We start from the raw sequence: 15,282 nt of genomic DNA on the forward strand, positions 1-15,282 counted from the left end.
AATTTATAAGCCCCTGTTTAACAGGGGAGTGTAATTACAATTTTTGATGCAATATTTTGCAGGAGGGTTTGTTGCTGCGCTCAACTACAATATTTGTGAATGGTTGCAGTGTTGTGGCCCCAGCACCAGTGCCTAAGGTCCAATTTTTAAGCCCCTGTTTAACAGGGGCACGTAGTTACAATTTTTGATGCAATACTTTGCAGCAGGGTTCATTCCTGCACTCCAACTAGAGTATCTGTGAGGGGTTGCAGTGTTGTGGCACCAGTGCCTAAGGCCCAATTTTTCAGCCCTTGTTTAACAGGGGCATGTAATTACAATTCTTGATATAATATTTCAAAGCAGTGCCCGTTCCAGCGCCCACCGAGAGTAACTGCGAGGACGTACAGTGTTGTGGCACCACCACAACAACCACCAAAGGCCCAATTTTTCTACCACTGTTCAACAATGGCATGTAATTACAATTCTTGATATAATAGTTCACAGCAGAGCGTTCCAGCGCCTCAAAGAGTCACTTTGAGGACTTACAGTGTTGTGGCAACACCAACACCTTAGGCCCACATTTCTGCAGAACATATAGGGCAGGCCCCTACTTTCAAACATCCAACTTACAAATGTCTCCAACTTGCAAACGGAAAGAGACAACAGGAAGTGAGATGAAAAAAAACGGACGGCAAAAAAAATTATACAGGGGTGATAACCCTTCCCTATGTTTTCCAAAAATCTTAAAAATAGATTTTTTGACTGGAGCTACACTTTAAAAATGTACCAGTTCAAAATTACAAACAGATTCTACTTAACACAAGAAACCTACATAGTCCCTGTCTTGTTTGAAACGCCTGTATACTGCTGTTCTGAGTATATAGGGCCTGGGGGCCCCACACCTTTCCTTTTTTTAATTTGGGTACGGGGGTTCCCCTTAATTTTTTTCTTTTTTTTCTTTTTCTTAATTTTTTTTTTTTTTTTTGCCACGTCAGCGAATTCTCTAGAGGGACATAAATCAACTTTTCATTCATCACTGTCTCCTTTCGTCTTCACATCATTGTAGCATCTCATTATATATCAGAAAATAATAACAATTAAATTAAATATTTTTCCCTTATTGAATTCATATCTTTTATTTATTATACACCTCTTTATTTTTCCCATTCCCATTACCCATCCCCCCCCCTCCTTTCCCAAGCTAAATGTCAGCGTTTTCCCGTCTCCTCTTATCCTCCTCCCATATTGGTCTATTATGGTCTTAAATATTCTGCGTAACTCCAATCCTTCTTAAAATCTTTCCAACATTTCCATTTTTTTATTACTGCTTCTCTTTTATTATCTTCTCCACTACTCAACTTTTCCATCTTATACACCTCTTCAACTGCATCTACCCACTCCCACATCGTTGGACTTTCCACCTCCTGCCACTTTATAGGGATCAATTTCTTTGCTGCGTTAAGGAGGTATGGGATGATAGTTTCTTGATATTGTTTTTCGTTACTCTTTGTTCCGTGGAAAAGTACAATCCAAGGATCCGCCTTCACGCTTATTTTAGTTATTTCTCTTATCTTTTGCAAGATCTTTCCCCAATAGATTTTGATTTTTGGCCATCCCCACCATAGATGTGCCATTGTTCCTGTGGTTTTACAGCCCCTCCAACATTCTGCCGATCTTCCCTGTTGGTATTTCGCAGTCTTATCCGGCGTGTTGTACCATCTAGTTAGGCACTTATAGTTCATTTCGGCTGTTTTACTGTCTATTGCCGAGCAATGTGTTAATCTTAATATTTTACTTATTGTGTCTTTATCCCTCTGTGTTCCTAATTCCTTTTCCTACTTTTTGATATATGGCGGGGTCTCCAGCTCTTCCACCGACATCAACAGTCCGTACATCCTGGATACGATTCCTTTAGAGTTGTCTGTTGTACAGAGTCGCTCCAACATGGTCAGCTCCTCTCCAGATCTTATTGGTTGAGGTAAGCTTCCAATAAAATGGGCCAGCTGGAGATACCGCCATTCACACATTACCATTAAGCCCGTATGTGCTAATTCCCTAAGTGTTATGAGTTTCCCTTCTTTCATAATATCTTTTATTTGTATTTTTTCTTTTTTTATCCAATTACCTCCTATTTCCTTTTTCCCCGGGGGAAAAAACTCATTTTCCTTCAGTGCTATAAACGGTGAATTAAAGTGCCCATTTAATTTTTTATAAACCCCATCCTAAATGTTAAATGCTATTCGTGTCAGCTCATTTGTGTTCGCATCCAAAACCCTAAATTTTGGAGGGTTCCATATTATTTTATCTAAATGTGCCTTACTATATGTGTATTCTAGGTGTGTCCACCTTTTCTCATTTCCTGTCTCGCCCACCCATTCGACAATTCTAGACAGCACTATTGCCTTATAATAGTTGTATATATCCGAGACTGCAAGCCCCCCTCGCTTTTTCCCCTGTTTTAATATTGAATAGGAAATCCTTGGTTTTTTATTCTTCCATATAAATTTGAGCAATAAGGATTTCAACTTTGAAAAATACCCAGCAGGGGTTCCCCTTAATATCCGTAAAAGACCCAAAGGGGCTGGTAATGGGTCTACCCATGCCATTTTTCTCAATGATTTTCATCCATATTGCCGGAACCAGACATTAAATTAAAACCGCAAGCAGTTTTAAATTACTTTTTTTTCCGTTAGAAATGTAATTTTGTGCAGGAACTGCTCTAAACACGGGAAACATGTGCCGCTTCACAGGCATACTATAGACCCCCCCCAGACGCGATATTTAAAGGAATATTTCACTTTTTTTCACTTTAAGCGTCATTAAAATCAGTGCTCCCGAAAAAAGGCAGTTTTTAAACCTTTTTTTGCATTGATGCATGTCCCCTGGGGCAGGAGCCGGGCCCCCAAACCCTTTTTGAACAATAACTTGCATATTAGCCTTTTGATTTAGAACGTTCGAATCCCTTAGACTCTAATGGGGTTCTAAAGTTTGCGCGAATGTTTCGGTCCACTCGCAGGTTCTGGTGTAAACCAAACCGGCGGGTGTTCGGCTCATCTCTAATTACCAGTAACAAAACCTCCTGCAGCACTGAAATCCCATTCTGAATGCACACTGGGTAGCACAGGCAAACTTACTAAACAGAGGAAATTATACCCTGCCTCAGGACCGACCACCACGTCCACCTTTGCCTGTGGACACATTTGTTGCTAGCCCCCTTACAGTGCCAAGGGAACGTCTGCCTCTCCTTGTTGTCCTCCCAGACATTATTGGGAGGGAGGGGGGAGTGCTTATAAGCAAATGTAAAGAAGTTAAAATCTGTATGTAGATGCACTTTAATCAATGTAAAGAGGTGTTTGGTGCACTTTAATTTGAGTACTCGCACTACACAGACACTCCACGGATACACTATAATATGCTACAATATAATGCACCAAATGTACAGTGATGCACAGAACTATATGGCGTTAAACTGGCAGCAACACACAAAACTATATGGCGCTAAACTGGCAATAACGCACGCAAAACTATATGGAGTTAAACAGGCAGTAACGCACGCAAAACTTTATGGCGTTAAACTGGCAGTAACGCACACAAAACTATATGGCATTAAACAGGCAGTAACGCACGCAAAACGATATGGCGTTAGACTGGCAGTAACGCATGCAAAAATATTTGGCGTTAAACTGACAGTAACGCAATCAAATAGACAGTGTTTAACCATCTAAACTGTCACTACTCTAGCTATATACTAATGTGAAGATTACTGATACGGTCTCATCACATTACACTGAATCTATCTGAGCTGTACCTACTCTAGCTTTACACTATGAAAAGCTGAATGATGGTCCTCCTCACACACCACACTATCCCTAGACTGACACTAAACTAATATTGTACACTGACAAATGAAGCAAAATAGCACAGTATAGCACACTAACTAATAGCATTGAACAGAGCCCTGTTCTATCTCTCTCCACTGTGAAATAACACCGAAAATGGCTGCCATTAGGGTTGCCACCTGTCCGGGATTCACCCAGAGAGTACGGGTTTTGAAACATGTGCCCGGGTCTCAGACCACCTGAGACCCGGGTACATTATTAATTTCAGACCCGTCAGTGGCTCCCTGTGATATCAGTGCGGCCGTGTCTCCTCAATTTTGGGTCCGCAGCGGCGTAGCACTGCTTGATTTCTACTAGTGCTCAGCTGTTTGTGTGGATGGGAGTCGGGACACAGAGGCGGAGCCTCCATGGCGCTCTCCTCGAATCCTCTGGCTGGCTGCAGAAGGGACAATGAGGTGGGTGGAGCCTCCCCATTCCCTGCTGCTCTGGAATGTGTGCAGAGATTGCTGGGACTGCAGCCAAGCTTGTAAGGTACGTTTTTTCATTGTCAGGATTTCAAAGTACTCTCACCTCTCCTCTCCCCACCATGCACTATACACCCCCCTCCCTCCACCATACACTATACATACACCACTCCCCTCACCAGACACCCCCCTCCCCCCATCATACACTATACATACACCCCCCTCCCCCCATCATACACTATACATACACCCTCACCATACACCCCTCCCCCCACCATACACCCCCCACCATACACTATATACACCCCCCTCCCCCACCATACACTATACATACACTCCCCTCCCCCACCATACACTATACATACACACCCCTCCATTCACCATCCATATATAAAGTTCTCACCATCCACTGCTCTACTGACACCATCCACTGCTCTGACACCATTTAGTTCTCTACTGACACTGTCCACTGCCCAACTGACACCATCCACTGCCATACTGATACCATTTACTGCTCTACTGACACTGTCCACTGCCCTACTGACACCATTTACTCTACTGACACCGTCCACTGCTCTACTGACACTATACACTGCCCTACTGACACTGTTCTCTGCCCTACTGACACTGTCCTCTGCCCTACTGAAACCGTCCACTGCCCTACTGACACCATTTACTCTACTGACACCATCCACTGCCCTACTGACACCATTCTCTGCCCTACTGACACCGTCCTCTGCCCTACTGACACCATTTACTCTACTGACACTGTCCACTGCCCTACTGACACCGTCCTCTGCCCTACTGACACCATTTACTCTACTGACACCATCCACTGCCCTACTAACACCGTCCACTGCCCTACTGACACCTTCCACTGCTCTACTGGCTGACAGTGTCCACTTTTAAGGTAGGCTATTTTCACTGACATTTCTTTTATTAATCAAATCATATTTTATGGGTACACTAAATGCTTTTGTTTTATTTAATCATGCCCCTTTAAGTCCCCCCACTGTTAATGCAATTTGGCTATAGCCACTGTTCACTGTAGCACACCTCATTACTACTCTTTTTGGGTAACCCAAGGTATTTTACAATCCTATAGCGTGTACTACAAAAAAATTGCAATGCGCCGTGAAAATGTTCGGGTTTGGCTTGAAGAAAAGATGGCAACCCTGGCTGCCATTGAAAGAATACTTTTATACTGTGGGGCAAGAATGAGCCATGATTCGATAAAGTCATGATGACAGTGTCCAGTCATGACTCTGAGGCCGCGTACACACGCGGGGACTGTTCGCCCAACTTTGTTCGTCAAACAGTTTGAGCGGACAGTCCGCTCAAAATTAGCATGGACGGACTTGGCCACACACGACGAACGAACAGTCCGCTGAAACTTGCGCGATGACGTGAACGGCACGTATGACGGGACTAGAAGTACGACGTCCTATACACTACAATGCAACCTTCGCCGTGTAAATCCTTTCTGAGCATGCGCGGAACTTAGTTTGACGAACAAGCCTACACACGGGCGGACTGTCCGCTCAAACCAAGTTTCAGCGGACAGTTTTACGGAATTTCCGAAAAACTTTGTTCGTCAGACTGTCCGCTGAAACTGTCCGCTGAAGCCCACACACGAGCGGACTGTCCGCCGAAACACTGTTCAGCGGACAAAGTTGGGCGAACAGTCCCCGCGTGTGTACGCGGCCTGACAGTGCTTTGTGCCCAGATTGGCTGAAGCTTTCACTACTTCAGCCAATCAGGGCTTGCAATGCCCTGTTCAACGCCATAATGCATTGTGGTCGGTTTGGGGTGCCAAACAAACGGTTGAATGACCTGTTTGCTTGGATGTTCGCCGAACATCAGAACAACGAAAGTTCGGCCCAAACTTATGCCCGGGCCGAACCGTTCGCCCATCCCTAATGTCTAGCCAAAACATTTGTATTTGTTTTGGATGGAGTGGGGAAGGATTAAAATCCTTTGGAAGGTTTTTAATACTATTCAAGGTTCCAATAGATTCCCCATACTGTTACAGCGATAACAGTTTCATCACACAGGAAGTGGGGGGAAATCTGCAACAGAAGCACAAACAACAATAAAAGCTGACAGAGTTTCTAGCCTTCCCCTCCTTTAGTAAAAAAATGGATTTATATATCTGTCTGTGCCCATGTTTTAGATTTTCCCCTGTCTTGTGAAACACCAGGACAGAAAATGAGAGCAAATGTGGAAATAGAAATGTTGTCACCAGGAAATGAGAACAATTCTCAAAAATTGATTCTTAGATAGTAATACAATCCTAACAGGAATTCTAATTATTCCATATTCTATACAAAACTGAAAATAGTCTTGCGTAATTAAACAGTTTTGCATACATTTCCAGGTAGCAAGTGAAACTAGTCAGTGAGTTATTATTTCGTATAAGGCATCCCTAGAATGTCACATTTATTTTCGCAAAGAGGATTTAGATATCTGCCGTGGAATCCCATACTTTCCTGTTGTGGTCAAATGCCAAGCTATCAGAATAGCAAAGTTCCCATACTTTCATATAGTGTCAGACCTTACACTAAATACCACCCCCACATATTCTTTTTGGCCCATCACTATTATGGACATTATAACTGCAGGCATGTGTAGGCAACTTTAGTAGGTAACATCGCTCCCCCACCTAGTGACAAAACCTCCTTACATTGTTGATTTGGTGCTCTACATCTATACCTTAAAGGAGAAGTACAGCCAAAGCTCTTTTGGCTATACTTCTCCTGTGGATCTCTTGTACACTCCTGTGACCCGTTTTCAGCAGACAGTGGGCTGAAGCCACATTTGTAAGTTGGATGTTTGAAAGTAGGGACCTGCCCTATATGCTCTGCAGAAATGGCAAAACAAGGTGTTGGTGTTGACACAACATTATAAGCCCTCAAAGTGACTCTGTGTGGGCGCTGGAGCGCCCTGCTGTGAATGATTATATCAAGAATTGTAATTACATGCCATTGTTGAAAAGTGGTAGAAAAATTGGGCCTTTGGTGGTTGTGGTGGTGGCGCTGGTGCCACAACACTATAAGTCCTCACAGTTACTCTCGGTGGGCACAGGGACGGGCCCTGCTGTGAAATATTATATCAAGAATTGTAATTACATGCCCCTGTTAAACAGGGGCTGAAAAATTGGGCCTTAGGCACTGCTTGCTGGTGCCACGACACTGCAACCTCTCCCAGATACTCTAGTTGTAGTGCAGGAATGAGCCCTGCTGCAAAGCATTGCATCAAAAATTGTAATTACATGCCCCTGTTAAACAGGGGCTGAAAAATTTGGCCTTAGGCACTGGTGCTGGAGCCACGACACTGCAACCTCTCCCATATACTCTAGTTGTAGTGCAGGAATGAGCCCTGCTGCAAAGCATTGCATCAAAAATTGTAATTACATGCCCCAGTTAAACAGGGGCTGAAAAATTGGGCCTTAGGCACTGGTGCTGGTGCCACGACACTGCAACCTCTCCCATATACTCTAGTTGTAGTGCAGGAATGAGCCCTGCTGCAAAGCATTGCATCAAAAATTGTAATTGCATGCCCCTGTTAGACAGGGGCTGAAGAATTGGGCTGGTGGCATCACCCAGAACCAAAAATGTTCTTCCAAGATATCAGCGGAGGAGGAAGAGGATAGACAGTCAACATAACAGGACAGTCACTCAGCATCAGCATAGGCAGTCTTGAAGGGATGTGATATTTAAAAAAAAATTATTTGGTTACATCAGCTTCAGGTGCTTGGTAGCTGTGGGTGATCCAAGACTAATTCATCTTTATGAAGGTCAGTCGATCAACCGAGTCAGTGGACAGGCACACCCTGTGATCGGTAACAAAGCCACCAGCAGCACTGAAGATGCGTTCCGAAAGAACACTGGATGCAGGACAGGCCAGTAGCTCAATTGAATACTTTGCAAGTTCTGGCCAGTTATCCACCCTCAAGACCCAGTAAGCCAGAGGATTTTCGGTGGGAAAGGTGTCCAAGTCTGATCTTGCCCCTAGGTATTCCCGCACCATGTAAATCAGACGCTGGTGATGGTTGCTGGTACTGATCATACCTTGGGGCTGCGGACTAAAAAATTGCCTGAACGCTTCGGTCAGACGGCCACCTTCTCCACCACTCCTTCTGACCGATGCCTCAGCAACACGTTGTCCAGGACCAGGAGTTTGTAACCTCCCAGTCTCTGGGAACACGTTGCACAGACCTTTCTGCGAGGCCTTCCGGAGATGTCTCATCTTCTGCTTCCTCTGCGATGGCAAGATAAGGTCCGCAACCTTACCCTTGTACCGTGAATCAAGGAGAGTGGCCAGCCAGTAATGGTCCCTCTCCTTGATCCGAAGAATACAAGGATCCTTTCGCAGGCTTTGCAGGATCAGGGAGGCCATGCAGCGTAGGTTAGCAGAGGCATTCGGTCCGGAGTCCTCTGGGACACTAAGGACAACATGATCCACAGCTACCTCCTCCCAGCCATATACAAGTCCACAGGTTTCTTGGGACTTTAAATCATCCCTACGAGACTGCTGCTGCTGATGCTGAGTGCCAGGCTCCACCTCCATGCTGACACAATCATTCTCCTCCTGGTGATGAATCTGATAAGGGGACCTTATACTTTAGGCTTTAAATACTAATTTCCCAAAATGTTATACTGATATTGTCCAAAAATGTTTGTGTCAAATTTGCTTGCAATGTTGATGTGCAAAATTACTAATTTTTTTCTTGTTTCACTCCACAGTTTCCTTCAACGCCACAGGAATGGCAGACTGTGGCCTCCCACTTTGCCAGCCGTTGGGACTTTCCCAATTGTGGAGGTGCAACGTCCGCATCGTCCCACCCCCCAACTCGGGGTCGTACTATTATAATTACAAGGGGTTTAATAGTATTGTGTTGTTGGCGGTGGTGTCAGCGACCTATGACTTCCTTTATGTGGAAGTGGGGCAAAATGGCCGGATGTCGGATGGTGGAGTGTTCGCACGGACGGAATTCTACTAGCGTCTCCAGAGTGGCAGTCTGGGCTTGCCACCTCCAGAGGAGAATGTAGAAGAACTCGTTTTCGTTGCGGATGAGGCGTTTGCTCTGGCAAACCACTTGATGCGGCCTTTCCCGATGAGGACCCTCACCCCGGATCAGAGGATCTTTAATGTGCGGCTGGCCAGAGCCAGAAGAGAACACTTTCGGAATAATGGCCAGCCGGTTCTGCCTATTTTTGATGCCAATACACATGGCAGAATATAAAATAAATCACATTGTGAAAATGTCAACCTCCCGGCCCTTGAAGCTGCTTGTCCTGGCTTGCCCCCCCAAAGTGCCCGTGAGGTCAGAAACCAATACATGGAGTACTTTGTGGGTAGGGGAGCCATTGATATGCCAGACAATGTCTGACAGGCATTATTTTAATACATTTTTCTTTGAAACTCCAATAATCTTTGTTTTCATGCTTGGCTTTGTTTTGGTGTCTCATAGGTATTTTTGCTGGTTTTTCGGGCCTTTTTTAACAACAGTGCAAACCCAAGTTCTGAGCAAGATGAGGTGACAGTCTCCTCTTCAGATAATCTTATTATGTTATGAGTCTGCTACACACACACCTTGTTGTTGTTGATAATGTATGTAGTGCATTACTGACAAAAATATTGCTCATTTTCAGCACCATGGCAGAAATATGTGGGGTCATGAAAATGGCGTGATTGGGGAAATTGAAACATCACTGTGGGTGTTATTTACTAAAGGCACATCCACTATGCACTACAAGTGCACTGCAAAAGTGCACCTGAAACTGCACTTGGAGTGCAACGTGGATTTGCCTTTAGTAAATACCACCCATTGCCACAGAAAACAACAACTTTACTACAAATACTGCTTTTGCGCATTGAAAAAGGAAGCCACACATTGTTGACTTTTTACTTTTTACTCAAAGCACATTCACATATGCGTTTAGAAAAGGATTTTACAACAAACCAACATATTTGGTGTATAGAAAACATTATTTTGGGTAACATTTTTATAACTTGGCGTTTTTGTGTAAACAGGCATGTATCAAAGCATAACATACAGAACACAGGAACTTACAAAGATCAACTTTGAAAAGTGAAGACAATATCAGACATGAGTATGTACAAACTGTGCTGATATTGCCTTCATCAGATGGGGTGTCACCCCTGGAAAAGCCAAATTTGGAAGATGGACACAAATTGAGAATCAAAAAGTAGCCAGTTTCCTCCTGATCCCATGCCTAATGTCAACATGTGCTATCTCCCATCATGGGGTATTAATGTACATGTTTTGGGGGTGCAACCCCTTCATCTCAGCTACTTTAGTAGCAAGGAAGGGGTTGCACCCACAAAACACGTACATTGATCCCCCATGATGGGAGATAGTACATGTTGACAAACTGTGTGCATCTTCCAAATTTGTCTTTTTTTAAAATATAAAAGTGTTTTTGTAAATTTAAAAACGATGCTAGCTAGTTTGGGATGTTTCAGACTCTCCCCAAAACATCAATGATGTTCTTAATTTTTTGTTGAACATCATTGATGTTTTTCTATATATTCTCTAAATCACGATTGCACCCCATTATCTCCCCAATGAGGATCTGGGCACTTTCACTGGTAAAATGTGATTCTTCTTCCACATCACCTAAAAAAAAAAAACACACCATGTATTATAAATATGCAGACATACATTGATTAGCTTACCAGAAGCTGTGGTCTCCGACACTCACCTGTTGTGGTGACAATTTGGCCAACTTCAACAATCTCTCATTCCTCCTCCTCCTCTGCTTCTGGTGTTGGTATTTCCCCTTATTTGGGAGGTGTGGGGTCCCTGGTGTCCTCAGACGTCCCGAGTCTTCTCCCCCCTATAAGAATGTAAAAAAGGAATACTTATCATACAGAGGGCAGAAATAGGAATATGAAACATTGCTTGGAAGTGTCGTACAATTGTGTTTTTTGGCAGAGTTCAAGGGTGAAAACATTATTTTTGACAATTTCTAAAGCTGGAATACTTACCCGTAGTGTGAACAAATGTAGTCAAGTGCAATTTGGCAAAACATTGTTTTTGGAGTGGGCTAACGAACGATGTTTATTACAAACGATTGAACCCATGAACTTGAAAGTAGCCATTTTAAGCTGTACAACATTAAATCAAAGCACATGGAGCAGTATGCAAGCAATAATAATAATATGAACACACGACAACTACTTACTTTTTTGAAGAACTCGCTTGATCTTTCTGTACTGATCATGCTCCCTCAGTTTCAGGTCTGACCAGCGTTTTCTCAGTTGATCCTTGGATCGTCGTACCCCAAAATTCTTCTGAAGACTCTTCACAACTTTAGTCATGATCTTGGCCTTTCTGATATTTGGGTTTGGGTACGGTCCATACTTCCCATCAGAGTTCCTCTTCAATATGTCCACCATCTCGAACATCTCTCCAAAATACATATTTGAGGCCTTAAATCTTCTCCTCCAGGATCGGGACGTTTCAGGCTCCGGGCTTTCCTCGCCCTCCTCCTCGTTAGTGGAACTATTAGTGCGCACCTGCTGTGTCTCCGCCATGTGTTCTCCCCACTGCGCTGAAAGAGAAGGGGTGGGGAATAGTCTAGAAAGAATGTCAGGGGCGGGCGGAGTTTCACGCATGTGCACTGTATATAAAATGCCACGTGCATGTGTTGTACGTACGATCTGTAAACAGAGGGAGAAGCTGATGCGCCGATCGCGCAAAGGAAGGTACAATTTTTAACTTTGTACATTACTAGAATATACTGCTTCTAGATTGAGGCCTGCATTGGGACAAGATTTAGTTGAGTTTAGCCTGACATTAGGGTTTGTCTTGTGTTGTGTCTTGCAGAGAATATGGATGGCCACAGTTTCATCCCTCTGTTCATCGATAAGTACGGGGAGCTGCCCTGTCTATGGCAAGCTACGCATCCACACTACAGTAACAAATTAAAGAGGCAGGCAACGATGGAGAAACTGGTTGAGTTTGTGAAGGCGGTGGTCCCCAGGGCAGACAAACTATTTAAAAATGAAAATTGGTGGCCTCAGGAGTACATATCTGAGGTAGCGAAAGAAGGTGCTGAAGTCCATGCAAACTGGAGCTTCAGCAGATGATGTTTATGTCCCCAGGCTGTGATATTATGACAGGATGCATTTTCTGTCAGGCCAGGCTGATGTCAGGGAATCCCTCTCTACCCTTCCTTCCACGCATCCTTCAACGCTACATTCCACCCCTGCTGAGTCTTCTGATGCCCAACCTGGGCCTTTCACTCAGGAAGAACTGGAGGAGCCCAGCTTGAGCCAGGTATAGTATTGTTCTACATATTTTGGGAGTAAAAATGAATGATGTTAACTTGATTTTTGCTCACTAATTGCTGATTTTAGAAAGTGTTTCACATATCAATAGACAGTAGTGGCCTAAACCTTTGGGCCAAGAATGAAAAATGCTGGGCTCAGAATGATAGTCTTTTCTATTTGTTAACAATTTGAGCTGAAAATTGTGTGTGTTTGATGAACCAAAAACAAAAACTATGTCCCTTTTTCACACAGGAAGACCTCAGCCAGGAAAAGGAGGGTGTGGAATGCAGCAGTCAGGAGGTGGCTGTGGAAAGTGGCAGCCAGGAGGAGGCAGGGGTAAGCGGCAGCCAAGCGGTGGGCGGACAGAGGAGCCTGACTGAATCACAGGTCCCTCCCCTCCGCCTTCCACACAAAAGGGCCAGAAAGGGGAGGAATGTGGAGGAGTCGGCTCTGAAGCTCATTGGGGAGGCTTCAGCGGCCCTCAAAGCCACCCCCACATATCAAGAGGCCTTTGCCGCCTTGACTGCCTGCAAACTCCAGCAAATGGAGGAGGGGCAACAGATCTTGTGTGAGGAGCTAATTATCCACACCCTCAACAAGGGGCTGTTGGGCCAAATCACACAAGCAACACACTTGTGTGATTTTACCCATGCCCCTCCTCCTCCTCCTCCTTCTGCCACACCTCCAGCACCACAGCCACAGCCTGGTAAGTTGACACACAAAACACACCAAAAAAATGCAAAGATGAGCAAACTGTCAAAAAAGGAGATGTTGATTAAAAAAACCAACCACAAAATTATAAAAAAAAGATTGGGGAGATGTGACGAATTAAAATATTGTATTGATTGTATTGATTGTATTGATGAAATGAGTAAAAAGAATAAAGAAATAAGTTTGGGAGAAGTGTGTGTGAATATGAGCAGCAAAACAACTTCATTGTTGTAGCATTATAAAGAAAAAGAGAATGCGCTGCATGAAAGTATTTTTAACATTGCAGCGTGACAAATGTGCTATATCGATTACGAGTGGTAGTTTTACCTGATCGATCGCTTCCGTCTCAGAATTTTTTGTGAGCATGCATGGCACCTTGTCCGTTGGACTAGGCTACACATGATCGGAACTAACGTGATCGGATCATGTTGTCGGAAAATTTTATAGCCAAGCTCTCAAACTTGGTCCGTCGGATATTCCGACGGAAACAGTCCGATGGAGCCTACACACTGTCAGATTATGCGACAACACGATCCTATCGGACATTGTCCATCAGAATGTCCGACCGTGTGTACAAGGGCTTAGAGCCAGCGGGGGACAGATGCAGCATCGAACTGATGCTGCATCCAGCTAGGCAAGTTTGATTAAAGAAAAAAGCAAATCCCATACTTCTCTTTTAATGATAAACAGAGGCAGAGAGTAAGCAGATTGTGTTCTATGTCCTCTTTTCAGTTTGTCCTCTAATGCCACGTACACACGACCGGACTTTTCTACGGACTTGGTCCGGCGGACAATCTGACGGACTTTGCAGCTCAGGTCTGCCGGACTTTCAAAGGAACGGACTTGGCCACATACGATCACTCAAAGAGTCTGACGGATTCGAACGTGGTGACATAGAATAAGGAAGTTCATAGCCAGTAGCCAATAGCTGCCCTAGCGTCGGTTTTAGTTCATCAGACTAGCACACAGACGGCCAGATTTTCGGCCGGACTTGAGTCCGTCGGAAAGATTTGACGTAAGTTTTATTTCTAGGTCTGCTGGACTTTTGGGAAGAAAAAGTCTGCTGGAGCCCACACACGATCGAATTGTCTGACGGATTCCATTCCGCCAGACCAAGTCCGTCGAAAAGTCCGGTAGTGTGTACACAGCATAAGGGAAAGCACATTTTTCATATACTGTATAATAAATTTATGCCAATTTATATTCATGAGCAGGTATATGGTAGATATTGTCCTTACTAGTACAAGTGAAACTTAGACACTGCAAAGTCTATGATGGTGGTACACAATGGAGAACATTCTGGGAAGCATTACAGCTATAAAATAAAGATAGTTATTGTAGGTGCCACCAAAATATAAGTGTATGTGGTCAGCCAGCTGACACCTACAAGTAATTTACACCCAAAGATAATTTTTTTTTTCAATTGCAACTATGCTCATGTGAAAATACAAGAGGAAACACAAAAAATGAGAGTATACATGTTGCGTACATCAGAGAAAAGGAAAACCAAGAGTCATGCACACAGAAACGAAATACCTGTACAGTAAAGTACAATTTTAGAAGACATTTTGGCTTGCTCGATGTCTCCAGCTCCTAAAGCCACTCCAATTCTGACATTGGCAGCTGTACCAAAGCCAATAGAAAGCTGTTGAAGAAAATACAATATGAATTATAAATCTGGCCAAGACATTGCTAGTAAGGTTTATTTTAGCTTACCATGATAAATTTCTGCAACCATAGACAGTACAGCCGTTTTGCAAGTTGACATAATGAGAAAGTAAATATTATACAGAAAAAGGCTACACTCCTGTTCAATATTTATGTATTTATATTAAACAAATTCCTGGTACATGAGCAGTCCCCCTGGGCTCTTTCTCTGATGCATCAGAGAGCCCAGCTAGACTGACCATGTACGAGGAATTCAATTAATAAAAGTGCATGATTACTGAACAGGAGTGTGGTTCCTTTGTGCACAAGATTGATGTGCA

The 15,282-nt window shown here is 43.8% G+C and overlaps 1 protein-coding gene across 1 annotated transcript in view; it reads right to left on the reverse strand.

Annotated features, from left to right (window-relative positions):
• The window catches only part of LOC143983036 (multidrug and toxin extrusion protein 2-like), a 447,238-nt gene that overhangs the window by 206,715 nt on the left and 225,241 nt on the right, over positions 1 to 15,282 (reverse strand). The window contains exon 11 of the mRNA XM_077482263.1: positions 14,831 to 14,939. Within this exon, the coding sequence (XP_077338389.1) occupies positions 14,831 to 14,939 (109 nt within the window). The remainder of the gene's footprint in view (positions 1 to 14,830; positions 14,940 to 15,282) is intronic.

This window comes from Lithobates pipiens, unplaced genomic scaffold (genome assembly GCF_037356315.1).
Source record: "Lithobates pipiens isolate NorthernLeopardFrog02 unplaced genomic scaffold, aLitPip1_a1.2 Scaffold_16, whole genome shotgun sequence".
NCBI lineage: Eukaryota > Metazoa > Chordata > Amphibia > Anura > Ranidae > Lithobates > Lithobates pipiens.